The following is a 26,633-nucleotide window of genomic DNA, read 5'->3' as shown; positions in this document are numbered from 1 at the left end:
AAGCAGGCTCCAGGCTCTGAGCTGCCAGCATGGAGCCCGGCGCGGGGCTCGAACCCATGGACCTTGAGATCATGACCAGAGGCCAAGTCAGATGCTTAACCAACTGAGCCACCTGGTCGCCCCCGAACTGTGCACTTTAAAACACTTCCCATGGTGCATTTGAATTCATGTGGATTTATGTGGATTTTGCCACGATAAAAACATTTTTTTACGCTCCTATCTGTGGGGCCCTGCCTGCCCCGAGCCCTGGCCCTCCCCTCCCTCCTGATCTGCACCTGCTCCTGCTGCCTCCCCTCCCCGGGGCCGCTGTGGCCACCTTGCCCCCTCCTCCAAGCGTGTTCTCACGTCCCCCACACTGTTCCCTCTGCCCGCACGCCTCCCCACAGCTGCTTTCTCACTCAGCACATCTCAGCTCAAGGGTCACCTCGACAGGCCCTCCTTGGCCACCCCCCACACCCTCACCCTCTACCTAGCACATTACCTGGCCTTTTCCCCACTGCACACATCACTCCTTCAAATCCAGTCCTAATTTGCAAGTACAGGACCGGTCTCCCCAACTAGGCTACGAACTCCATGAGGACAGGGATCTTTGTCCCCGACGGTGCCTGGCATATAGCAGGTGCACAGTAAATATCTGCTCAAGAACGAATCGGGAACCGGCCCCATCCAGAGGAAGATGCCCCCCATTTCCACACCCAGCTCCCCAGAATTCTGCTTGCCACCACGAGTGACACAGGGGCTCCCAGTTACCCCCGGGGCAACACCATGGTCCAGGTCCCACCCCCAGGAGACAGAGCAGAGCCAGAGCCTTGGGGGGCCGGTGGTTGTAAACAGTTTTATTGATGGGGAGGGGGTTGGGGGAGGCAAAGTCCAGAGAGAGTCCAGGACTCAGCTGGCCACTCAGCTGGCATGCATGGTCAGCTGGAGGTCGAGGGGGAGGTCACGAGGGGACGGGTGGCATGGGACCCTCTGACCACCCTGGGGCCGTATTTACAGTGGGGCCCGCCCGCCTTCCCCGCCCCCGGACCACCAAGCCCTTTGGACAGCTGCTGCCAATGTGACTTCCGGGCAGGCCCTCCCGGCCCCCCTGCCCGAAACGCCTGCTTGTCTCCCCTCAAAGTCCTAACGGGCACCTTGGAGGCCCCCCGGCCTTCTGGAAGCCCCGGCGCCGGCTCAGCCAACGCCCAGGCCGCTGGGGCCACCGCCTCGCACACGGACACGTACACGGCACGCGCGGCCCGCCTCGACACATACATACACACACACACACACACACACACACGCCGGCAGCAGCCCTCGTGGGCGCACGCACGCGCGCACACACACACACACACGTCCCTCCCCTTCCTGGCCCCTTGCACACGAACACGGCATGCACACGCGCACGCACACCCACACACGCCAGGAACCTGGGTTGAGGAGGGGCGTGGGGGGTGGGGCTGGGGGTGGGGAGCTCGGGTCGCAGACGCGGCCCCTCCCCATCCCACCGCCTCCAAGCGTTCCCGCCCCGCGTCCCCCTCCCCCCCTCCCCCGGCTGACACCCCAAGAACGGAGTTGTGCAATTGGATAGAAATCTGCAAAAGAAACGCCAACTGGAAAACAAACCCAAATCCACGCGCAGAAGGTCAACCTCAAATCCACAGCACATTCCTCCCGCCCCCACCCCCGCCCCCACCGCCGCCTCAGTGTCCCGCGGCCCCGGGCGGGGCGGGGCGGGGGCGCCGAGCTAGTTGTGCTTCCGTGCGGCCGAGGGGGCCCCCCACGCGGGGCGGGGCGGGGCGGGGGTCGTGAGCACCCACTGGAGAGCTTGGGCCGGCCCTCTCGCTCCTGGTTCCCGTGGCTGGCACCGCCGAGGCGTCGGGGCCCCGGCCTAGGGCACGGGGGGCGCAGTCCTGTCCGTGCCCCCGTAGGAGAGGAGGTGGGCCAAGTCCGTGCCGGGCCGCGCGTGGCGGCCGCGGTGGCGGTCGCCCGGCCGGCCCTCGCCGCTGTTGAACGTGTGCGTGCGGCGCAGGGCGGCGGCCGGCGGGCCGTGGGGGCCGGGCCTCCGCAGGCTGCCCGTGGGCGGCGGGCTCCAGGGCCGCGGGAGGCCGTCGGCGGCGGCGGCGGCGGCGGAGGGGGCCGGGTCCGAGGGCCCGGTGGGCGCCGACACGACGCGCCGGCGGTCCGGGCTGGCGTGCGGGGTCAGCGGGAAGTCGCCGTGCGCCGCGCGGCCGGGCCGCGCGTAGAGGCGCGCGTCGGGGCCCGGCTCTCCAGGCACGGGGGGCGCGGGGGGCGCGGGCGGCGGCTCGGGGGCGCGGGCCGGCGCCAGCAGCAGCAGGGAGGAGGACGCGGACGCCGAGAGCAGCGGGTGGCCGTGCTCCCAGGCGCGCGCGCCCAGGGCGTGGGGGTGCGGGGCGGGCAGGCGCTTCTGCGGCAGCGGCGTCTGCTCGGGCGTGGGCAGCAGCCCCGAGTCCAGGTCGTGGGGGCCGCCCTGCAGCAGCGTGGCCTTGGCCCAGCCGTTCTGCATCAGGGGCGCCAGCAGGGCCTCGGGGGGCCCCCCGGCGCCGCCGCCCCCGCCGCCCCCGCCGCCGCCGCCGCCGCCGCCCCGGCCCCCGGCCGCCCTGCGCTCGCCCAGCCGGCTCACGCTCAGCACGGCCTCGCCGCCGCCGTGCGCCAGGATGGCCTCCTTGTCCTTGCGGCGCGCCAGCTCGCGCCGCTCGCGGAGGCCCACGTACCAGCCCACGCTGAAGCCGGACACGACGGCGCCCACCACGAAGGCTGCCACGGACGACGTCACCAGCAGGTTCACCGACACCAGCCCGGCGCGCTCCTCCGCCAGGCTGGCCCGCAGGAGTCCTGGCCGGGGAGGGCGGGCGGGGCCGCGTGAGCCGGGGCGGCGGGGACGCTGGGGTCCCCCGCACCGCCCGCCCCGCTGGCCCCGCTGGCCCCGCTGGCCCCCGCCGGCCGTCCGCCCTCCGCCAGTGAGTCCGGCCGGCCGCTCGGTGGCATCTCTGTGGCCCTCTGTCCGCTGGGGTCCGTGTGTCCTCTCCGAGTCTGTGTGTCCGTCTCTTGGCCTCTCTCTCTGTGTCCCTCCCCCGCCACCCCTGCTGGAAGTGAGGCCCCCCGCCCCTCCCATGCCCTGACGGAGGCCAGCACCCGCCCCCAGCACACACACACGCGCGCACACACACACCCACGCGCACACGCGCGGGCGCGCACTCCACTTACCTGTACAGTCCCCTAAGCCTGAGGTGCTGGCCCCAGACACGTCCTGCTCAAAGGTGCCTCTGACGGGGAGGTGGGGGGCGAGAGGGGCAGTCAGCAGAAACCTCTCTCAGAGCCTGATGGTCAGAGGGGGGGGGCAGACCCCCTCCCCCACCCCCTGTCCCCCAGTACCTGGTGCCTGGGCTGAGGAAGACACAGGAACCATCAGGGGCCCACCCACAGTAGGGGTCCTGACTGCCAATACAGTTCCTAGAGCAGACGGTGACCCATCAACCACAGTCCCTTACGAGGCACCTTTCAGTGTCAATTCCAGGGGTGCTTGTGACAAATCGGCGGCTACTATCCCCCTCGCCCCCCCTTAGAGATGAGGCTCGGGACAGCGGGCTCAGGAAAGGGTTTCGCCGCGTCGAGGGGCTCACGCTGAGACTAGGGGGGGTCTCAGCCTGCACACCTGCTCCTGCCACCCACTTTAAAGGCGGGGAGACAGCTGCCTCCCCGGTCCCCAGCTTCTTCCGCACCTGCTGCTCTTAAAGATGTCAGCCAGGTCTCACGCCTTCCTCTACCCACAACCCTCCAGGGCTCCCCCCTCGGTAAAGCCCAGGTCTTCCCTGCCCTCCCTGCTTCCCTCTCTTCCCCTCGCTCACTCTTGCTCCAGTCAATCTGGCCTCCTTGCTGTTCTTCCAACGTACCAGGCCCGATCCTGCCCCAGGGCCTTTGCACGGGCGGTGTCCCCTGCCTGGCTCATTCTTCAATAAGCCAGGAGGCTGCCGGGCCCCGGACTTGAATTGGACTTTCCCCACTTCCTGTGCTCATTGTCCCTTGCTTCCCCCCACCCCGGGTCACCTCCGCAGCCCGCCCCAGAGGGCACTCACTTCATGCACCCTGAGTACTGCTGGCAGCGGGCCACGGGCACGCGGACCACGCAGCGGGGGAAGGCTGCCAGCAGGCCACCCGAGGCTGTGTCCAGCTCCAGACTCAACAGCCGCCGCCCCGCCTCACCGCTGCTGAACCGTCCACACCTAGGGGTGAGCGGATTGGTAAGAGTCAAGGGCGCGCCCCGCCGCCCCGCCCGCCGGGCCGCCTCTGTGCACTCCACCTGTCCGGCCGGTAGGTCTCGAACTCCTCTAGGAAGACACTGGGCCCAGCGGTGCCCGAGGCGCTGGCGTTGGGCCAGATGAGGAACTTGAGGACGGTGCCCACCTCGGAACCCAGGAAGACGACGGTGTGGTTGCCCCAGGGGCCGGCGCCCACGTCCACAGCCACTCGTGTCAGCTGGTGCCTGGGGCCAGGGCGGGCAGGGGTCAGGCGTGACGAGACCGCACCCGGGCCAGGCAAGGCAGACGCGCGGGGGGCGGTGACGCGGGTGTGTATCCGGGACAGACAGACCACCAGGCCGGGCTCCGGTCTGGGCCTGCCCCCGCCGCCCCCGCCACGCATGGGGACTGACCGCATTAGAGTCCGCACGATCCAGGGCGCGTGGCCCAGAGAGGGCACCGCTTCGTCCATCAGGGGGTGGGTCTTGACAAAGTTGAGGATCTCATCGGGGAAGGCGCTAGAGGCATTGTACTGCATGCCGGGAGCCGCGCAGCACCCAGGTCTAGGTGGGGAGGAAGCGGTGGACTTGAACATCCCCACCCAGGGGCTCTGATTTGCCAGGGGGACCTGCCGCCCTGCCCAAACGGCCTCAGCTTTCTGCATCTGTATAATGGGTACAGCTGAACTCAGCCACAGATGACCACCTGGAAGTCCCAGCCCTCGGTCCCCGGGGTCAGGACCCCCACCCGGGCACCCGTTTCGGGATCCGGGGGGGGGGCGCCTCTTACCGGGGCCGTGGCACCTGGTCCTCCGGCACGGGGGTCCAGATGGACTCGGGGGACTTCTGCTCACGGAAGCGGCCTTCAAACACGGCAGCCACCTGCGTCATGTCGAAGGCGCAGACAGCCGAGCCGGGGATGCTGGGGGAGTTAGGTGAAAGGGAGCGGTGAGCCCGACGGAGGGCAGGGCCTTGGACGCGTGTGGGAGAGAGTCTTTGTCCCTGTGAGGCTGTCGGATGTCCAGCCCCCTGGGCCGGAGATGCCCCCACCCAACCCGGTCGCTCTGCTTCCTGAACAGGGCTCCTCTGTGGCCTTGTCTCTCTTTTGCTCCTCACTCTCCCATGGCTCCCTAGAGCTCTCAGGATATAGTCCACTCTTCTCCCAGTGGCTCGTCACCCCTCTGCCCTCGTGTCCTCTACCGTCGCCCTCCCTTGCTCCTCTCCAGCCACGGGGGCTTCCTTTCTATTGGTGAAACCTACCAAACTCACTGCTGCCTCGGGGCCTTTGCACATGTTATTCCTCCAACTCGGAATGGACCCGGGAAATACATGACGAATGCGGGACCCCTCCGCGCACGTCCACCCAGTGCCCCAGTTTGCTCCCATCGGGGCCCTCTGACCTGTTGCTGGGGGTGGAGAAGACAGCAAGGACCACCGGCCGGCCCCCCAGGCTGACCACGCCCGTGACAGCCTGCAGCACGTTGAAGTAGAAATGGGAGTCGCCAGGCACGGAGCAGTTGAGCCGCGCCTTCAGGAAGGACGTCCACTGCTTCTCCAGCACCCGGGGGGAGCCCCCCACGTCATTCTTGCACACCCGGGCCACTCGGGACACCACCACCTGGGGCAACAGCAGACAGACGGGGGGGGGGGGGGGGGCCTGAGCCCTGTGTCCGGGAAGGCCCGCCCGCGGGCCGCGCTGGCCGTCAGCCAGGCCACGACGGAGGAGTGTGGCCCTGAGGGACCCCAGTCGCCACACCCCTCTGAGCAACGCGTTCCCCAGCGGAAACGGGGGGACGTCAGCGATGATCGACGCGGCCCTGAACCTCGTCTGTTTACGGATCGCCCACTATGGGCCAGGGACTTTATCCGTGGATGGACGGATGGACAGATGGGTAGAGACGAATGGGCGGGAGGGTGCGTCGGTGGGTGGTTGGGTGATGTTGAGTTGGTGGGTGGGCAGAGGAGTGGGCAGCGGGTAGAGGATGGACAGAGGGCTGGGGGACGGGGCGGGGGGACAGGCCAACAGCGACAGCACTAGGACTGGAAGCCAGAAGTGTCCCCTGCCCTCAAACCCATGAACCGCACCCGTGAATGTCTTCCGGCCTCAGAGGCCGGGTCCTGGCTGGAGTGGACGGTCTTGAGGACTGGAGGTAGAGGGCGGACCCTCTCGCCCCAGGTGGAGATTCGTGGGTCCCCCTCTGCTCCCCGCCGCCCCTGACCAGAGCCTCTCAGCTCCAGGCCCCACTGCAAGGGCCTCTCAGTGGGAGGGTGGGGGTGAGGATCGGACCTTACCTTCTCCAGATAGTTAAACTCCATCGCGATCTCCCGGAAGAAGAAATAGATGTGGCTGCCCCACTCCACCGCATGGACAAAGTAGGGCTCTGTAGGAGAGGAGGGGTCAGAACCCAGCCCCTGATACGAGAAATGGTGTTTCTGGGGCTCTGAACACATCAAATGGGGTGACTGCTTTTATAGTGAAGGGGGGACATTCGCTGATTACCCAGGCAAAATAAAATAGACTCAAAGAATTTTCGGGGAGGGGGGCGGTGTGGGGTGTCAGAATCCTAAAATCACGGTGTCTACCCTCCCCAAACAGCAATGTCTACTATTTTGGTCACCTTCCTCCCTAACGTGTTGAAGAGCTAAGCTCCTGCTATCACCCTCTTGTGACTCCTACTTCAGGCTTCTAAGCTACCCGCTTCCAGCAAATTCTACTTTAGCTCCAACGCAAATCTTTCCTCTGGCTTTATCCTCAAAGAGGCCAGTGAGTTGCAAAGATGAAATAGGAGCCCCCCCCCCCCGCCTCCATCTCTGCTGGGACTCTTATTCTGGTGGGGGGATTTGATGAATGCCTACCCCACCTTTGAACCACTTGGAGTCGTGTTTCACGGTACGCAGAGTGGGCCGGTCCCCCAGGCTGCGGTAGATGACAGCATCGATGGCTAGGAAGTCAGTAACGGTGGCCGTGAAGAGCATCCCTTCTGGATGGGTGTGAGTGGGGGGAAGCAGGTGAGAAATTAGATCATAGAGGCCAGGGGTGGGGTGGGTCAGTACTTGATCTTCCAAGACTGAGCCCAGAGCCCAGGGGAGCTCTGTCCCTAGGCGGAGCCCTGACCCCATCGAAGCCCGAACCCAGGCTGATCTCCAACCCCCCAGCTGAGCCCTGACCTTGGCTGAGTCCTGACTGTGGTTGAGATTCTACCCGCTTCCCAGCTGGACAGATGGTCTCCCAGCCGCCTTCATAATAACCCAATTCCAAGAGTGGAAAATGCCACACGGTGCTCAGGGCTGGGGTCCCAACAGACGGTCAGAGTTGGGGGACACTCACCAGAGAAGAGGGCAACGTTGGCATGTTTGGGATCGTATGGGCAACGGGCCATGCCGCTGATATTGTCCCCCAGGGGCTGCAGTGTGTCCATCTGCAGGGGGGGACAGGGCCTGAGTAACAGAGCTCCTGGCCACACCTGGCAGCCCCGTCCCCCGCCCCCGCCCCAGGGAATCGTGGCTCTACCCTGGATGCTGTGTGATTTGCTCACTTAGCCTCTCTAGGGCTTAGTTTACTGATCTGTGAACGGGTCTAAGAGTCAATCCTAGTTAATCCTATAACTGGCTTGTAGCTTAAGTAGCTATGGCTTCCCTGATCTCCTTTGGAAGCCTCCTCTGGAGCTCCCGTTGAGGGGCCGAGGAGGGCTTATCCAGCAAGACTTCCCGAAGGAGGTGATGTGGCCTGAGGCTAGAGTAGGGCCAGTAGAGGGCAGGTGAGCAAAGACCAGGAGGTTGGGGCCTGGGGCAGGCAGGGCTTCGAAGGGCGGAGACTCACGCTGTAGTTGGCACACACGGGGTTGAAGGCATTGGAACCGCACACGAAGAGCGTGGATTCGTCGCGAAGTAGCAGCACCTTTACAAAATTCCGACACTCGCCCTGGGATGGGGCGGGAAGAGAGAAGCCATGGTGGGCGTGGTCACGGGTGTGGGCGTGCCCAGTGCAGGGGGCGGGAGCAGGGCAGAGCAGATCTGGGAGGGGGCGGGGCGGGGATGTGGGCGTGCCCAGCGTAGGGGGCGGGGCGGGGCAGAGCAGATCTAGGGCCGTGGAGGGCGGGGCGGGGATGTGGGCGTGACCAGGACTGAGGACATTATGGGGGCGTGGCCAGGCTCTGGGCGGAGCCGTGGCCACACGAGGGTGCTGGCCTGGGATGTAGGCCGAGGAAGATTTGCCCCGGGCTGGGCGGGATCCGGGAGCGGCTGGGGGCGTGGCCAGGGTCCACTCACCTCCTGCTTGCCCTTCATCCGACACACGTTGATGTCACTGGGGTTGGAGCGCCAGGTCAGTTTCTGAGGGCACAGGGAGTGGTGAGGGATCCCCGCAGCCCTAGGAACCCCCGCGGGGGCGCGCCCAATTCTTGCTCCCCAGCACCGTGTCAGGCCCCACCCCCCGAGCAGAAGCCTCAAGTGCGCCCCCACCTCTCCCACCTGTGTCCCCTCCTCACCCGCTGGTACCGCAGCTCCGTGGTCGTGGGGGGCTCCAGCTCCACCCGGTACAGGTTGTCCCTGGGGGGGGGGGGGGGCGGGGAAGGTATAGTTGGTGAGCAAGGGAGCCTCCAGCCCCTGCCCCCACTCTCCGTTCTCCCTGGGGCAGAAGTCGTATCCAACACCGAACACGCCTCTGGGTGTGCCAGAGCCTCAGCCCCAAGCAACTGCAACACCGAACGAGCCGTCGTGTGCTTGCGCCGGCACCACAGGCCTCCTCGTCCCCTAAAGTGACCCACAGGTTCCAGCACGCCCCACATACCTTGACATAGGCCACCTCACGTTCACACGCCCCTCTGCCGTAGGGGGCTACACCCAACGTGATGAACTGTCCAAAGCCCTTTCATCGGGTGCCCTCTCGGCACCTCTCAGTCTCCCCCAGGCTCTTCCCCTCCCCCCCCATGCCGCAGAAACTGCCCTGGTCAAGGTCACTGGCGACCTCGTGCGAAGTCCAGCAGTCACATGGTCTCTATTCCTCCCCCTAGCCCGCAGTGTCTGGCCCGTCCCCCCTCCGGCTGGGAGCGCCTCAGGCACCTGGCTTTCCTCCCATCTCTCCAGTCCCCTCCGTCTCCCACCCCTTCCCGGGTACGCAGGCTGGGTCCTCCGGCCTCTTCTCCAGGGCAGCCTCGTCCACTCTGAGCACTGGAACCGCGTCTCAGCCCCACCATGCCCACAGCCCTGTCTCCAGCTCGGGCCTCCCCTCGAGCTCCAGACTCGGGGTCCGGCTGATCCTGGAGTCTCCGTGCGGGGGTGGGGGCTCCCCGGCGTCTCACACTCAGCTTGGCCACGCTGCACCCGACTGTCCCCACACCTGCTCCTGCCTTGTCCCTCATCTTGGCTGAGGCTGCTCACTGCTTCCAGGGACGAAGGCCACAACTTAGGAGTCACCCTCAACACACATCAGCCAATACTATGTGCTCTGCCTTTAATGTCTATCAAGAATTTACCCACTTCTCATGCCGTCCACGGCCACCACCCTAGTTTATCCTGAACCAGTGCAGTAGCCTTGCCTTGGTGCCCCTGCTCCTGCCCTCCATCCGTCCTCCCCTCAGCCATCACCAGAAGGTGCCTGTGGGCACCTGGGTCAGGTCCTGCCTTCCTCTGCCCACAGCCCTCCAGGGCTGCCTTCTCACTCCGTCCCCTCCCTGCCCTTCCCTCCTCACCCTCTCCCAGTTTGCTCACTCTGCTCCAGTCAGTTGGGCCTCCTCAATGTTCCTCCAACACACCGGGCCGGATCCTGCCCCAGGGCCTTTGCACAGACTATGCTCTCTACCCAGATTTCTCCCTCCCCCTCGAGATGTCCCCAAGCCTGGGGACCCCACTCAGGTCTCAACTCAAATGTCACCCTCCCAGAGAAGCCCTCGTGCCCCACATCGGCACCCTCTGTAGAAACCCAGTGAGTTTTGACCAAAGAGCTGTCCCCACCGGGGGCAAACCGGGCTGTACCCACAAGAGAGTTCAGTCAGCACCCTTTATAAAAATCACACCCCAAGGGCACAAATCTGTACTCCAGCCAACGACCTGCCCCATCATGCAAACCTCCCCCAAATGCTATCACCTGCTCCCCACGCCTCACCCTGCACACTCTGCCCGACAATCCCTCATACCTGTCCCCGATGAACAGCGTCCTGTTGACCCGCAGGACCCGCTGGATGTTGAGGTCGTCAGTACCCTCTGCTGGGGTCAGGCGTCCTGGCCCGCCGCCCACGAACACGGGGTAGTGGTTCAGGTCTGGGGGAGGGGTTGGGGAGGGGTGTGATCCCGGGCCGGGATGAGCCTGGCCTGGTGAGCCCCTGAGGAAAGTGGGCCGCAGACCCAGCTGGGAAGCAAGACCCTCCCTCGCGACTCCCCCTCCCCTGGGACCCCCCCCCACTCACAGTCCCTGGGGGCCACGCTGAGCGGCGGCGGCTCCTCGGGGAAGAGGCCATTAGCTTCCCCCAGTAGCAGCAGTAGGAGCAGTGGGGCCGGGCGAGGAGGGGGCGCTCGCGGGGTCCGCATGGCGAGGTCGGGGTGACGAGAAGCGACACCTGAGAGCGAAGGGCCTGGCGGTGAGCGGCGCGACCTGCAGTCCCGCCCACCGCCGAGAGATGGCGCACACGAGCCGCAGCGGCCTGGCCCTTCAAGCAGCCAAAAAATTCCCCATGGGGGGGGGGACAATGGCAAAAAAACACCCCCAACCACGGCAATAACGGTGATGGCCGCACTTCAGTCTAATTATCAGAAAAACTTTCCGGCCACAGCGCAGTGAAAGCTCCGGAAACGGTTTCCAACAACTTCGTAGTGACAACGTTTAAATAACTTTTGAACAAAGGGGGTTTTCAATCACTGTAAAACGCTGAATGGTCACGATAGACAGCAACACTTCAAGACACGTATTTAAATAATTCAGCCTCAAAACATATATTCAAGAATCCTTCGAATTAAAACACAACATTCGTAAAATGAAAGGCTCAAACCACCACCACCACCACCGACCCTCAAAGTCTCTTGGAATTTTATAAACCGCCATCTGGGAATTGCCACACTAGAATCGCAAAATAGGCCAGCTGGCCTGGGACCTCAGAGGCCCCCCGTTAGTCTGACTTCCTGCCCAAGTCCGGCCTTTCTGGCCTCTGCTGGAATACCTCTGTGACAGGCACCTCACTACCTCTTAAGGGAGCTGGCGTCACCCTCCCGTTGAAGATAATTTGAAGAACCTTCCCGGTGTGTAGAGTGGAGACTTCCCCTCACGTAACGATCGGTTGATGGAAGTGAGCAGAACTCACCCTCTGGAACCCAGCCCGCCACACCCCTACCCGCAGGGGTGCAGTCCGGACGTCCTGAGTAAGAAACCTGCAGCCTCGTCCTTCCGGGAAGCCTCGGGCAAGCCCTGTGCCTCAGTTTCCCCATCTGAGCAGTAGGGACATCGGCACACGGTATCCTGGCCTCAGAGCCCCAGGTTTCTGAACCCCTGGAGGTGAAGGTGGTGTGGGAACTTTGGCCCTGGAGTCCCTGCCTCTGAGGATTTGGGGCCAAAAAACAGGAAGGCCTTGCGTGGACCAGCGTGGCTTCCTCTCCATGACCCTGGGCTTCCGGGATTTGTGACTCAGCAGACGCCCGGATCCCACATGTTCGTGGAACATGGTTCTGCTTCCTTAAGAGCTTCCTTCCCTGGCCCCTCCCCTGCTCCGGAGCCACCCATGGCTCCCAGTGACCCCGATCTAGGCCCCGGGCCACGGCCACCGCAGAGCAGTCAAGTCCCATAGTGCGGCCGCCGGCCTGCTCTTGCCCGACGAACCCTCCTGCTGCTGGACCCCTGACCTCCTCCCCGACACCTGCCTGGGTCACCCTGGCCTCTCAGGGGTTCTGTCCTTTTTTTTTTTTCCGAACATTTTTCTTTTGACATTGTATTAAATGTATATAATATAAATTTACCATCTTAAAAAACCTTTTTTTACATTTTTTAATTTATTTTTGAGAGAGAGAGAGACAGAGCACAAGTAGGGGAGGGGCAGAGAGGGAGGGAGACAAAGAATCCAAAGCAGGCTCCAGGCTTTGAGCTGTCAGCACAGAGCCCGACGCGGGGCTCGAACTCACGGACCGCAAGATCATGACCTGAGCCGAAGTCGGCCGCTTAACCGACTGAGCCACCCAGGCGCCCCCTAAATTTACCATCTTAACCATTTTTCAGTATACACGTCAGTTAAGCACATTCACGCTGTCGTGCAACCACCCCCACCCTCCGTCTCTAGAACTTTCCATCTCCCCAGACTGAGACTCTGTCCCCATGAAGCACGGACTCCCCGCCCCTGCCCCAGCCCTGGCTCCCGCCATCCACTCTCTGTCTCTGTGGACGGGACGCCTCTAGGACCCCCTGTGCGTGGGGTCACGCGGGACGCGTCCTTCTGTGTCCGGCTTCTGTCACCGCGCACAGTGTCCTCCGGGTCCATCCACGTGGTGGCGGGCGGCAGGACGTCCTTCCTTCCTGAGGCCGGATCATATTCCAGCGTGTGGATGGACCACATTTTATTTATCCATCTACCTGTCGACGGAAACGTGTGTTGTTTCCACCTCTTGGCTATCGCGAGTGATGCTGCTGTGCAGGTGGGTTGGCAAACATCTCTTTGAGACCCTCCTTTCAACTCCTGTGGGTGCATGCCTAGGAGTGGGGTCAAACAAACCTTCCATTCCATTCTGGAGCCTGGCTCCGGAGCCAGGCTCCAAGGGTCCAAATCCCAGCTTTGCCATTTCCAGGCTGTGTGACCCTGGACAGGTTACCCGCCCGCCCCCCCCGCCTCTGGACCTCAGTTTCCTCATCTGTAAAATGGGCACAGTGACAGCACTGGTCTCATAGGCCTGTGGTGGGTGTTAGCACACCATAGGTGCTCAATAAATGCTGATTATTCTGATTCCTGTTGTTGCTGATGGCATAGTAAGTACCAGAAGCGAGGCTGGGGGGTTCCCAGGAATTACTTCACAGAGCCCCCCGGTGGCTGTAGTAGGAGGGGTGTAATATTCGGCCCATTCTGCAGATGTGAAGGCTGAGGGTCCAATTCGGGGGCTATGGCCCCACGAGAGAGGATGTGGCAGCTGGGTCGAACCCAGGGCTCTCTGGCTTCAGGATTCTGCTCCTAGCTGTTGAGCATACAACTGGTCGCAAGATTAATAATCACCCAGGCCATTCCCTCGACCCTCCACCCAGAGGGGCTGGCAGTAACTTAGGACCCAGGGCACGGGTGGGCAGACCGAGGGCCTGGTTGGGGCGGGACCCCACGGCTAATTTCTTCTCCTGGTTTTCTTAACCTTGTGATGCAGCACCTCGAGGCTGGGAAGTTCATTTCCTCCTCCTGTCCACCTGCCCCCCGCCCCACGGATCCATCCAAGGACCCCTGGGTCCCAAACTGGCCTTCTCTCGCTGGAACCCGCTGCTCCTACCAGGTTCTCGACTTAAGGACAGTCCGGTGGTCCCCTAGGCAAAGAGTGGGGTCTCGACCTCCCCGCCCCTCCCCTGCCCTGAGTGCTCTGTAACCCAGCTCCCGCCTCCAGTCCCGCCTCTGCCCGTTCAGTATGCCCCTCAAGGTAGCAAAGGAATCTTTCTAGAATGCAGATCTCACCAGGGCCTCTTCCCCTTGGCACCCGTGGCATTCATGCGCCACTGTTCTCTCGGGGCGGGGTGGGGGGGGCTGTCCTGGGCACCGTGGGGTGTCGAGCAGCAGGCTGGCTCCCACCCACTTGATGCCAGGGTCCCCCTGCAGTGTGACAACCACAGATGTCCCCAGACGTTGTCCAGTGTTCCCTGGGAGGCAAAATCACCCCCAGCTGAACACTTCTGCGCTAGACCCTTCTATGGCTCCCCAGTATCCTCAAAATGACATCCCAGCTTCTCCCCACCTTTCCGTCTCCACCCCTGGACATCTGCACACGCTGTTCCCTCTGCCTGGTTCACCTTCCTGCTCCCAGTAGCCTGGTAAACTTGTTTTTCGGGTCTCAGCCGCCTCTTCCAGGAAGCCTTCCCAGATCACCCCAAATGGGCTTCCTCCAGGCTCCTAGGGGCCTGTGTGTCCCCCATCAGTGCCCTGATCACCCTACCAGCTGTCCGTCTTCCTCACTGGACTGTGAGCCTCCTGAGAGGGCAGGACAGGGTCTTGGCTGCTATGTGTCCCCACCACCCAGGGCAGGGCCCGGCATACAGTGGGAGCTCAATACATAATAAAGGCAGCAGGAGTGCCTGGGTGGCTCAGTCGTTTCAGTGTCTGGCTCTCGGTTTCAGCTCAGGTCATGATCTCCTGGTTCATGAGTTCGAGCCCCACATCGGGCTCTGTGCCGGCAGCTCGGAGCCTGGAGCCCGCTTCGGATTCTGTGTCTCCCTCTCTCTCTCTGCCCCTCCCCCGCCCCCGCTCTGCCTCTCTCTTTCAAAAATGCATAAACGTTAAAAAAAAATTTTTTTAATTAGAAGAAAAAAATACAGGTGGCAAACGCCAAGCACCTGCTCCTCGCCAGGCATTGCAAAAACCGAAGCGGACTCATTGAATCCAAGCACAACGCAACCCAAGAGGTGGGTGCCGTTAACGTGCCCCTTATGCAGATGGGGAGACTGAGGTGCATTGGCCCAAATGGAAGCACGGAGCTGAGACTGAAACCTGTTCGGCCCACATTAGTTATTTGGATTATAATGCGGAACTGAAACCCACATGCCCTTTCTGGGAAGCCCGGGCTCCTCGGGGGCCCACCCGCTGCGCGTGGCCTCAGTTTACCCCCTGACCCGGGGTTATGGAGGCCTCAGCACCACCCCCCCGTCCCCCCCAGACCATCTGCTCCTCTCCATGAAACTCGAGGCGCCCCTGCCAGCAGCCCCGAGGACAGACACTCGTGCCCTTGGGGAGCAGAAGGGACGGTCATAGAGCAATAGAGCGTCAGCCCCCATCCGGGAGGGCTCACGCTGGGGCAGGGCCTCTCCCCTGGAACCCCGACCATCCGGCCACCTCTTGGCGCACCCTCCCATTGTACAGACGGGAAGACTGAGGCCGACGGCGACATCCCTCAAGCCTTCTCCACCTCCTCCGCTGGCCCGGAGGCCCTCCTGTCTGCCCCGCACCGTACCGCTCTGAGGCACGGTCCAGTTTCCTTCCCGAAAACTCCCACCCGGCCCTCCTTCAGGCCCAGGCGTCGGGGCTACGCTCCCCGCCCCACCCCCACCGGCACTTCGGTATAAATTTTAGGATCAGCTGGTAAGTTGCAAACAACAGAGAAAACATAAAACCTGGCGGGGGGTTTCACCGGAACGGTGCGGATCGTACAGATCAGGTGGATCTGCTGACTGCCAGCCGGTGCTCCCCCCGCTCCTCCCTCCCCCCCCTCCCCCCCCCCCCCCCCCCCCCCCCCCCCGTCATCCCTGCCTCCGCTGATGCCTCAGGCCCCGCCTGCGGATCTTCCCCCGCCCCCAGCCTCATTCCCTCACCCTCACGCCCAACGCCGGCAAGCCCCGTGGGCCCTGCCTTCACAGTTATCCGGAATTCTCACCCCTTCCCTTCCCAGTCCGCTCCCGGGGCGCCCGCCTCATCTACCGCGCGGACCAGCGCGGTCCCCCCCGCAACCCCGGTTCTCGGGCTCCCGCCCTCGCCCCCAGCCGTCATCCCCGCAGCGGCCACCGGAGGGCGCCCGTGAGCACCGGAGTCAGGTCCCGCCCCCCTCCCCCCGCCTCCGCCCACAGCCCTCGAGGGCTCCCACCTCCTTTCACCTTAGTAGCCCCTACCCTTTCCCCGCACCCCTGCTCCCCTGCTCCCCTCCCCACCCCACACTCCCAAAGGGTCCGATTTAGCCCGTTTGCCACTCCTCAGACCTGTAGCATCAGCCTCACTTGGGAGCCCTTAGAAATACAGAAAGGGGGAGGGGGCGCCTGGGGGGGGGGGGGGTCGGGGGGCCAAGCGCCCAACTTGGGCTCAGGTCATGATCTCGCGGTTCCCGAGTTCCAGGCCCACGGTGGGCTCTGTGCTGACAGCTGTGAGCCAGCAGCCTGATTCCGATTCTGTGTCTCCTTCTCTCTCTGCCTCTCCCCCGCTCACGCTCTGTCTCTCTCTCGCTCTCAAAAATAAATTAAAAAAAAAAAAATCTTTTTTTTGTTTTTTAGAAATGCAGAGTCCCAGGGCCCCACCCAGACCTGCCCAACCGGAGGCCGCTTGTAGTCAGATCTCGCAGGGATCGGGGCGCACGTCAAACTTTATGCGTGGATACCTAGTCGCCCACCCATCCGCCCCCCTGGACGCCGAGCCCTGTGACGGCAGGCAGTCTTGGGTATGTGTCGGCCCACTGATGTCCCCGCAGCGTCTGGCACACCGTTGGTGCTCAATAATGGCTCGTAAGCGAATGCACTAAGTGTCAGCATCAGGGCTTGAATCCGGATCTGCCCTCCTCCCTGGTTCCACTTTGCCTGTCACCCCCACAACACGCAAGTGTCTGCAGGTGTGTGGGTCCTCCCCGCGGACGCCCACGGGCCCCTGTGAGCTTCTGTGTGTTCACGCGTATCCGTAGATGCGCCCACGGCACACGCGTGTGCCCCAGCAATGGCAGGCCGTCTGCCTGTGTGTGCACGCGCCCCCCACGAGGCTGCTGCCTGCGACCCCCACTGATGGCTTTCTGGCCCTCAAACTGTCTCCACGGACCTCCATTAACTGTGGGCACCCAGCTGGCCAACCCCGGGGTCTTACCCACCCTCCCACCCCAGCCAGCCTCATCTTGGTGGGTTGGGGAAACTGAGGCCCAGAATGAGGGCTGGACAGAAAACCCTGCAGGGCAGCCGTCTCCAGACTCGTATGTCCCCGGTCCGAATCCCGGCACTGCCTCCTGTCCGCTGTGAGCCCTCCGACGGCCACTTCCCCCGTGTGGGCCTCAGTGTCCCCACCTATAAGCAGCAGGCGGCTACAAACCCAACCCGACACTGTTGCTGTGGCGATAGGAAGGCATAATCCAGACCAACGCCATCCAGCAGAAAGCCGTGTGCACACATGTGTCACTTTGAATTTCCTGGTGGCCACACTCAAAGGGGGAAACTCGTTTCAATAATTTATTTAACCCAATGGGTCCAAAATACTGTTATTTCCGCAAGTAATCAATGTAAAAATGATTAACGAGACATTTCAACACGCTGTTTTTCGCGTTTAATCTTTGGAATCTGGCATGTGTTCCACACTGACAGCACATCTGGATTCGGGCCGGCCACGCGTGATTCAACAGCCACACGTGGCCAGTGGCCCCGGACAGCCCAGCTCCAGAGGAAGCGCTGAACAGGGTGACTGGCCCACAGTGGTCATTCCTGTCATTGTCGCTGTTTGACAGAGCATGAGCGGCGGAGGGGCAGAGAGAGACGGAGACACGGAATCCGAAGCAGGCTCCAGGCTCTGAGCCATCAGTACAGAGCCCAGCGCGGGGCTGGAACTGAAGGAACCGCGAGATCGTGACCTGAGCCCAAAGTCAGATGCTCAGCCGACTGGGCCACCCAGGCGCCCCTATCATCGTCGTCGCTGTTATTATGCAAACATCACCCCTGATTTCCAAGTGCAGGTTGGGGGGTGTGGCCACTGCTCCTCAGGAATAAGCAGGCCCCTGGGGGGGCCTCCCATCCTCTGGGCCTTAGCAGGGAAGTTCTCCTTCCAGTCTCCCAGAAACCCCTCTTGCTTCCGGAGGCTCCCAGAAGCAAAAGGCCTGGAGGTTGGAGTTTCGATCCCAAGCTGGGCATTCCCCCCCTGGGCCTGTGAGAATTTCGCCTCGAAGGGCAGTGCCACCCTCCTCTCCGATCCCCCTCCCCGCAAGCAACTCTTTCCCGGGCTTCACAAGCTCAGCCCACACCCTGCTCAAAGGCCTGCAATGGCTCCCTAGTACCCCCACGGAAGAGAGAACCGATTTCTATCCGCGGACATTTCAGGACCCCTCCTGCCCTGGCAATGACCTTAATCTTCACTTGCCCTCATCTTCTGCCACGCATGCCCAGAATTCACCCGTCCCACATCCAGGTCTTTGCTGAGGCTGTCTTCCTCTGCCAGGGACGCGTTCAGCCTTCTCAAGGCCCAGCTGCTCCCCAGGAACCCCTCAACCACCCAGACATAGTAACCTTGCTTTCCCTCCTTGGAGCCAACTCCTGCTCGCCATCCCTATGAGCTACATGCGGATGTCCCCTCCTCCAGGAAGCCTTCCTTGACTGCCCTGGCTGAGCCTGACACTCCCTGGGCTCCCCCAGCCACCACCCCTCCCCATCCTGGAGGCCACTCCCCGACTCTGGCTCCCTGTACCTTGGGAGCTATTCAGTCACTCATGAGATGAGCAATTATTGAGTGTCAGCTGTATGCTGGGCACAGTTCCAGGCAAAGCCCTGCCCCTGCGGGGCCTCCGCTCCAGCGGGGAGACAGGGGTATGCGACCCGGTGACTCAGGGCCAGGCTCGGAGCCCCTGTTTCTCCATCTGCCACGGCAAGATGGGGGCGGGATGCCCGTTTCCAGTTCCATAGAAGGAGCTCCTGACAGCCTGACCGCCCCAGGATTCCGGCTCCGGGGCCCGGTGTCCCCGGGGGGATCGAGTAACCCGGCCCGGCAGCCGGCCCCTGTGCCATCCAGGTCCAGTTACCGGCTCTGCTTACAGCTGCCTTCTCCAGCTGCCTCAGTCGCCCCCGGTCTCAGCCCAGCCGGCCTTCGGGGCTGTCTAGGAACTTGGCAGAGCACCCAGAGGGAGTCCCTGGGGCCCTGGCCACGGAGGGGCTGGGAGAGAGGCCCCCTCGCCCCCCGACGCCTGCCCGATGCCCATTAACTCATCCCTCCCCGGCCCGGGACACAGCGGCCGACCTTTCTGCTTCCTCCCTCTGCAAATCGGGGATGACGGCCCCAGCTCCGGGGCGCAACAGTAGGTGCTCCACTAACACCGGCTGGACCAGTGTCCCGCGAGCAGTCCCTACTTGTACAAAAAGCCGCAAGGACACGTTTGCTCCAGACTCTCTGAGCACCTGCTCTGTGCACCTTCACGGCAGGAGTCTCCGTGGTGATCGTGCTTGGGGGGGTGGGGGGGTCGTGGGGGGCTCGGCGCACAGCCGGGCAGGCAGGAAACGCGCAGTGCATGCTGAACTTGGAGGGGACGGAACTCAAGAGTACCCGAGTCACCTCCCGCGTCCGCCCCCCAGCGGCCCAGCGGAGCGGGGACCTCAGCTAAGATTTTATGAAACCCCTATGGTGCCCCACGCTTCATTCACACTTCCTGCCCACCCCACCCCAGTGGGGCAGAGACGGGCACCATCATCCCCATTTCACAGGTGGGAAAAACGGGCCCAGAGAAGTCAAGCCACGTGGCCAAGGTCACGCAGCCCACAGAAGGGTGCGGCCGGGATCTGAACCCGGGCCGCGGGGCTAGGCTGCCTCTTGCCGCCGGCCCACCAAGTGCCATCTGGCCACGAGCCTGCACAGCCTCAATGAACGTTTTGCGGATAAGCGAGCGGAGACCCGGAGAGAGGCTCTCCTGTCCCCAGGCCACTCGGGGAGCCGGGGTGAACAGGTTGCAGGGGCACGACGGCAGGACCTCAAGTAGGGGACACGGACAGGCCCCCGGGGCTCTGGGCCCAGACGGGGAGGCGGGGGGGGGCTCCCGGGTAATTAATTTTAATCACTGTTTGGAAATTGGGCCGCCAGGAGGCAAATCGGAAGCAGCAACTTGTAATTAGGAAGGGGGAAGGGGGGGCTCCTTTCTCCGTGATGCGGCGGCCATTCTGAGGAAATTAAAGTGTCATTTATACCCAGCGGGTAATTAGAGGGCCCAGGAGGGGGCCACTCGAGGGGGCTGGGGGCTCCTAGGGAATCCAGAGTGAGGCTGGGGTTGGGGGGGGGCAGACCCCCACAGACTCCCAAGTAGGCCTGGGGGCAGACGGACCCCGTGCTCAGCCCCAAGTTGAAGGAGACACACAGGAGCTGGGCCCTGCTCTTGGGGCCCAGTTTAGGGGGACAGAGGGGTATAAGGCTTGGCCCTAGGGGGTCCACTCCCGGGAGGACAAAGAGATACGGTTCTTGCCCTTGGGGTCCAAGAAGACGGCCAGCCCGGTCCTCCTTTCTTGGGATTCTGGGAGCCCTCCTCTCCACCCCCCCCCCAGGCTCACCCCTCCATCCTGAATTCCTCCAGTCACTTTGCCCCTTCCCAGAGGCCCCGTCTGGAAGGCCACAGGGATCCCCAAGGGGGACGGGACCAGAAGGACAGGTCTGCAAGGGGACAGCGTTTAAGAGGTGCTGGGCGGCGGGCAGGCGGGGCTGGGCTAAGTGTTGCCGGGAAAGGATGAACTTGAAGAAGACAAAGGCGGGAGAGAGGTCCTGGGGGACGGCCCTGGGGTCAGAATGGACCACAAGTCCTGGTGAGTCAGGGCTCAGGAATGGCAGAGATGTCGGCAGAGTGACGATGGGGCGTGAGAACAGCGCATCAGTGGAGAAAAGTAGTGAGGGCCGGGGGCCCCTGCTTGCTGGGCGACCCCGGGGAGATTTGCCACCCCGGTCTGTGCCTCGTTCCTCCCAGAGCTCAGACCTGCAAAGGGAAGTAAGAGAAAACACTCCGGGCCGTGTATTGCGCTGCCAGCCCAGTGCTGCGGCCACCACAGAAAGTACCCGTGGGGTCGGTGGGAGGGGTTCTTCTTACATTTTACAGTCGAAGAAACTGAGGCCCGGGGTGGGTGAGTGACAGGCCCAAGGTTGCACAGCCAGGAAATGGCCAAGCCAGGACTTGAACCCAGACGCTCAACCCCAGTACTCCCTACCCCTCAGAGAAAGGGGCCCTCGGTTTCTCGCCACATCCTTCTGCAGGCAAGTCCCAAGTCTATCCCACGCGCCAACTCCTTTCCCTGTCTCCTGCCGCAGCCTGTCTGGTCCCCAGCATCGCTCGCCTGGACCAGCGCGGCGGCCTCTGCCCTGGCCTCCCAGCTCCCGGCCCTTGCCGCTCCCAGACTCTCTTCCCCACGTCAGTCATAAGAGGGCGCCCGTGAGCACCTTAGTCAGGTGCCGCCCTCCCACCTCGGTCCTCAGCCCTCCAGGGTTCCATCCTCACTGGTGGTAAAAGCCCGAGCCGTCCCCTGAGGCCCCCAAGGCCTTGCACAATCTGCCCCCCCCTTTCCCCCTCTCCCCCTCACTCTGTTCCGGCCACACGGGCTTCCAACGCACCTGGTACGGTTCTGCCCCAGGGCCTTTGCACTGGCTATACCCTCTTCCTGGAATGCTCTTCCTCCAGACCTCTGGCTCCTTCTCATTTTCCGGGTCTCAGCTCAGATGCCACCTCCTCAGAGACACGCTTCTTTGACACCATCGGCTAAAACAGCCCCGCCCTCCTCAGCTACATCATCCCGGATGATTGTCTTCAGCAAACTTATACTGAATTTACTTTACCTCCCTAGTGGGGATCCGTGTCCCCATCCGGCTGTGAGTTCGACAAAGGCAGGGCCCAGTCTGTCTTGGTCATTGCTGGGGACCCAGCACCTAGCACATGGCAGATACTGATTAAATATCTGTCGACTCATCAGATGAAAGCAAAGACCTCACAGCACCAAGTGAGGTCGGGGCCAGAGGCTACAGGTTCCTGCTTTTCAAACTTGTTACTTTTTCTGAAGAAAAACAACACGACTTTGCCCTGGCGTTTTGCCTGTGTCTCCTTCTTTAAATGGTCAACCGTAAAGAAGAGAGAATAGCATTTCTGTTTTACAGATGGGTACACTGAGCCTCCAAGAGCGAGTGAGTGAGTGGGCAAAGCCATGGATTCCAACCCAGCTAAGTCTGATCCAGGTGGGCAATCCTCTAAGGCCAATAATTCAGTGAGGTTGTCTCAACTGCCCAGGGGCTCTGACTCCTGGGGCTCCGGGAAAGGGAGGAGGGTCTGGAACTCTCAGAAAACGTGTAGCCGCCTGCACTGGGAACTCCTACACATCCGTCATGGCCCTAGCTTCCATGCCCCTCCTCCATTCATCTTCTCGGATCCACTGGGCAGAGACCAAGTTTTCCCGGCCCCATTTGCTCCCTGTGCCTGGGCTCTGACTCCACGTGGCAGAAAAGGCTGGCGTCTGCCTGTTTCCTCTTCTCCACCCTGGAAGCCCCTTGAGAGCTCACCAAGCACTAGAGCTAAAGCCTCTTTCTCGGGGATCCCAGGGTCACCCAGCATGGAGCATGGCACACGGGGGCCACCAGGAGCGTCTCCCGAACTCCCCGGGACCAGGTCTCCCCCAGGGCTCCTCTGAGAATCCACAATCCTCCTCTGGGTTCCTGCAGTTGGGAAGTTCTCCCCTAGATCTGCCCTTGGAAGGCAGGCTCGGCCAGGGCCAAGGTGCATCCTGGGAAATGTAGTCCTCGCCAGCCTCGGCCTCCCTCCCGGCAGGCCCCGGGACGGCCAGTGAAGGGTCACAGAGGCAGAGCCGGTGGGGGGCCCCGTATCCCTGCCCAAAGGAATGGAAGAGGGGTCTCTGGCCTCCCAAGTCACCTCTGTAGCATAATCTAATGGCTGTCACTTTACGTGGATGTCCCCAAAGGCCAGGTGACAATGACCGTGCTAATGAGAGAATACATGGCTTGGGTCCAGACCTATCAGGCCACCCGCTGAACCTTGGCTCTGACAGGCCAGACCTGCGCTGTGGGCAACGGTGGGGGTGTCTAGGACGGGGTGGGGGGGGGGTCGGTCTGCAGCCGGCTCCCAGGGAATTCAACCACAGGATGGGGGGCAGGTGGCTGGAGCCCGCGTCTGGGGCTGCCTTGAGCCTCAATTTCCCTACTTCTGCTAAACGAGGCCACGCTCGCGGTCAAACCAGATCACTGCTGGGCCTTGGAGGAATCCGCCTACGGGTCCCCAGCCCCTCAAGTGGCTTAGACTTTCAGAATTACCGGATCCCAACCATGACAGTTCAAAACACCCACGGCACCCGGACATTGAAAAGCAACTCGGGAGGGGGCGCCCCGGGGTGGCTCCGTCGGTTGAGCGTCCGACTCCGGCTCAGGTCGTGATCTCGCGGTCCGTGGGTTCGAGCCCCGCGTCGGGCTCCGTGCGGACCCCTTGCTCAGGGCCCAGAGCCTGCTTCGGATTCCGTGTCTCCCCCCCCCCGCCCCGCTCTCTGTCCCTCCCCTGCTCACGCTCTGCCTCTCAAAAATAATAAATAAACATTAAAAAGTTAAAAAAAAAAGAAAAGAAATGTGGAGGGTCACCTGGGCCCTGACCGATGCCAGAATGATTTTTCCAGGGTTCTGCAAAGACGGCTGTCCAACCTCTCGGGACGGACAACTCTCCCCCCGCCCCCCAACCCCCCATCAGGCAGCTCCCTTGGTTTCCAGGAGCCTGGTAGCTACGCTTCCTTCCGGCTGCTCAAGGTCTAAAACGTTGCCCATTCCCTCTCCTGCTCTAACACCTCCCATGGCTCCTAATTGCTCTTGGGATAAAGCTCGCTCGTCAGTTTGGCATCCTCAGCCCCCAGCCACCTCTCGGGTCTATTGCCTGTGGTCTCCCACCCCTAAAATGGGCCAGACGCTCAGGGCTCCCCCAACACACCCCGCGTGGCTCTACTGGGCACCCCCTCGACCTCGAATCCCTGTCCCCGTCTTCTCCTGGCAACACCCTTCCCCTCCCTCAAGTCTGATGCCACCACCCCCTCCTCCAGGCAGTCTTCCCTGATTCCACCTGTCCCGACGCTGGCTCCGGGCCTCCCCGGACACCCAGCATCTCCTGACAAAGGGCCAGGCACCCGGGACAGGGCCACACCCCAGGGTCAGCCAGGGATACCACTGTCCCAGGAGGCGGGAGCGACCGGCATGTCCTCCAGCCTCCAGGGACCCAGCTCACCTGTCCTGCTGGCTGACGTCAGGGTCAGTCACCTTGCCAAGGACAGTTTGATTTCTATCTTCCAGGTCCAGCCCCAGGTAACCCCAGCAACTCCAGCCCGTCTCCAGCACCTTCTTTGCCCAGTGGACAAAGGCGGGCACAGAAGCCTAGCAGTGGGGTAGCCCCTCCCGGGTAAGCAATGCCTCCGCTCTGAGACACCTTCTCTCCTCAAAGCGGAGGAGGTGACAGGACCCCGAGGACCGTGGGTGCTCAGCTCTGGCAGAAGGTAGGTGGGAACCAGGGAGAGTGGAGGGGGGCGAATCCAGGGCATTCTTGCGTGACCTCTCTCTGTCTCATCTCCCTCCGCTCAGGTCCGAAACCCAAAGATCGCCTCCTGCGGACATGGCAGCCCAGAGAGGGCTAGACACCTGTCTGAGGTCGCACAGCTGCGCTCCTCCTCTTAGTCCCAGCCTGTCCCTCTTTGGAGAGGGCTGGGGCCTTGGAAGCCTCAGGTCTAAATTTCCACACAGCCCAGAACGGACAGGGGCTGGGATCCAGTTTCCAATGATGTGACGCTTCCTTTCCTCCTTCAGCCTGTCTAGCAAGCCCGGGAGAGGCCAGGCCCGGCCTCCCTCTTTGCCCGCTCTGCCAATTTCTTGGGCCTCAGTTTCCCCATCCACTCTCGGGAACGGGGCCAACTCAGGGCTGACACCATTTCAGTGAGGCTTCCTCCAGGCTGCTACCGCCTGTCCTAGGGGCCTCGGTGACCTCCCAGCCAACTTCCCAGAGAGCCTGGGACCCTCTCCCAGGTGGGCCCTGACCGCACCAGGGAGCCCCAGCCACATCCTGCACTCATTCTATGTAGAGTTTTGAGCAATTCCCCACACACATCCCCGAATTCGCCCCTGAAGGAAACCAACAGCGTCTAGGAGGATGTGGGAAAGAGGCTGGGTGGGGAGCCCATAGAGTGGGGCGGGGGTGGGGGGTGCCCAGCGATACCCAACTTTGATTTTGGAGAGAGAATGTGGACCCTTTGACACGCTGAGGGAACCCGGAGAAATACCAAGAAATGCAATTTTGTAAACGGGGTGGGGGGGTCCCTTCTGTGGTCCCAGCCATTAGCCACCCCCCCACCTTCCTCCTTAAGCCCAAACCCAGACCCCCAAAGCTTGAGGGCCCCTTCTCCTGACTGCAAACCTCAGTTCCCCTCCGGTCCGTGGGTCAAAGGTAACAACCTTAGGGGGAGGTGCCAAAGACCTCAGCCAGCTAGAGCCGAACGGCGGTGGAGGGTCCGTGGATCGCACTCCCGGCTCCGGCATCTACGCGTCCCAGGCAGGGGCAGGGGCATGGGGGTGGGGGGGTGTCCTCCGGCAGCGCCCCCTCTGGGAGGTGCCCTAAACTCGGAGCGCGCCTGCAGGCGGAGAGCAGGGCGGGGGGGGGGGGGGGGGGGGGCACGTGACCCCCACCCCGGGGACCAATCAGCGCCCGCAGGAGGGGGGCCACACTCGGCGCCCCCACCTCTCCCGGCGCGCTCAGAGAGAGACGCTTTCTTTGTCCCTTTGTCAGCTCTTGGGGGGCCCCCGAACCCCGGGGCCCCCGCTGCAACGGGGGGGGGGAATCGGACCGGCTGGCTCTCTCCGCCCCCCCCCCCGCGGCCCCTCCCCCGCGGCCCGCGCCCTGGACTCGTTCTGGGCCGGGCGTGAGGCTGGAAAGGGCTCAGGGGCACCCAAGGTGCGGCGGCTGGACCGCGGAGTGGGGTGGAGGGGCCTCGCCGTGCCGGGACCACCACACCGGTGCCGGGTCGGCCTCGACTTAGCTCTCCGGGCTCCGCCCCCCCAGCACCACCCCCCCCACCCCCGGCCAGCAGGCCCCGGCCGGCCCTGAACCCCCCACCTGGGCCCAAATCCAGCTCCCCGGCGGCGCAGCCGCGAGCCCCGTTATTGTGCCTCCCCCGGCCCCCCCCCCCCCGGACAAAGTCTCCACCCGCTGCGGTGCCGACAGAACCCCCATTATAGCTCCACATCCAGGCCCCCCCCAGCTGCGGTGCCATTAGACTCCCTCATTATGGTGCCTCATTCAGCGCCCCAGGCCCCAATCCAGTCCCTTCCCAGCGTTGCCGCCGGACCCCCAATACACCGTTCCATGCAGCCACCCCCCTAAAACCCAGCCCCCTCCCCGGTGGCGTTGCTGACAGTTAGATCCTCCCGCGATAGCGCTCCCCAAACCCCCTCACCGGCCCAATCCATCACCCCTCCGAGCGGCGGGGCCCTCAGGCCCCCATCCTGGCTCCTGACCCGGCCACCCGGGTCAGCGATCGAGCCCCCCTGCTGCGTGCCGACGGACACCCCCGGGCTGCGCCTCCCCAACCCCCTCTCGCAGACGCCCCGGGGCGCTTACCTCGAAGCCGCCGCGCCGCGAGTGCGCGGGAGGGAGCGCGAGGGCGGGAGGGCGCGGGCGGGGGGGCGGGGGGGGGTCCGTGCGCGCACCTGTCCCGGCCCGGCCGGCTCAGCCGGGCATCCCGTGCGGGGAGGGGGCTGGGGGCGCGCGCTCTCCCCGCCCCCGGGCCGCGGCGCCTCGCTGGGGGAGGGGGCTC

General features: G+C 63.2%; 1 protein-coding gene across 5 annotated transcripts; it reads right to left on the bottom strand.

Annotated features, from left to right (window-relative positions):
* Positions 1-1,536: 1,536 nt before the first annotated feature.
* SEMA6B (semaphorin 6B) lies at positions 1,537-26,556 on the bottom strand. Of its 5 annotated transcripts, none has more exons than XM_086699432.1 (17): positions 26,438-26,556; positions 10,642-10,791; positions 10,372-10,495; positions 8,725-8,785; positions 8,507-8,569; positions 8,058-8,159; positions 7,566-7,656; positions 7,099-7,218; positions 6,530-6,618; positions 5,638-5,855; positions 5,028-5,159; positions 4,652-4,801; positions 4,301-4,483; positions 4,077-4,223; positions 3,376-3,453; positions 3,208-3,266; positions 1,537-2,835 (listed from the first exon to the last, which is right to left on the bottom strand). In XM_086699432.1, the coding sequence occupies exons 2-17, from the start codon at positions 10,760-10,762 to the stop codon at positions 1,871-1,873; spliced, it is 2,703 nt and encodes a 900-aa protein (XP_086555558.1). In that variant the 5' UTR covers positions 10,763-10,791; positions 26,438-26,556; the 3' UTR covers positions 1,537-1,870. The 5 variants fall into 5 exon arrangements, with proteins under 5 accessions (XP_086555558.1, XP_086555555.1, XP_086555553.1 ...); XM_086699429.1 differs by lacking the exon at positions 26,438-26,556 and adding an exon at positions 11,560-11,882; XM_086699427.1 differs by lacking the exon at positions 26,438-26,556 and adding an exon at positions 11,530-11,881.
* Positions 26,557-26,633: the final 77 nt, after the last annotated feature.

This window comes from Puma concolor, chromosome A2, assembly GCF_028749965.1.
Source record: "Puma concolor isolate L17-30 chromosome A2, mPumCon1.1.hap2, whole genome shotgun sequence".
Classification (NCBI taxonomy): Eukaryota; Metazoa; Chordata; class Mammalia; order Carnivora; family Felidae; genus Puma; species Puma concolor.
This window is presented reverse-complemented; position numbering and strand designations above follow the sequence as displayed.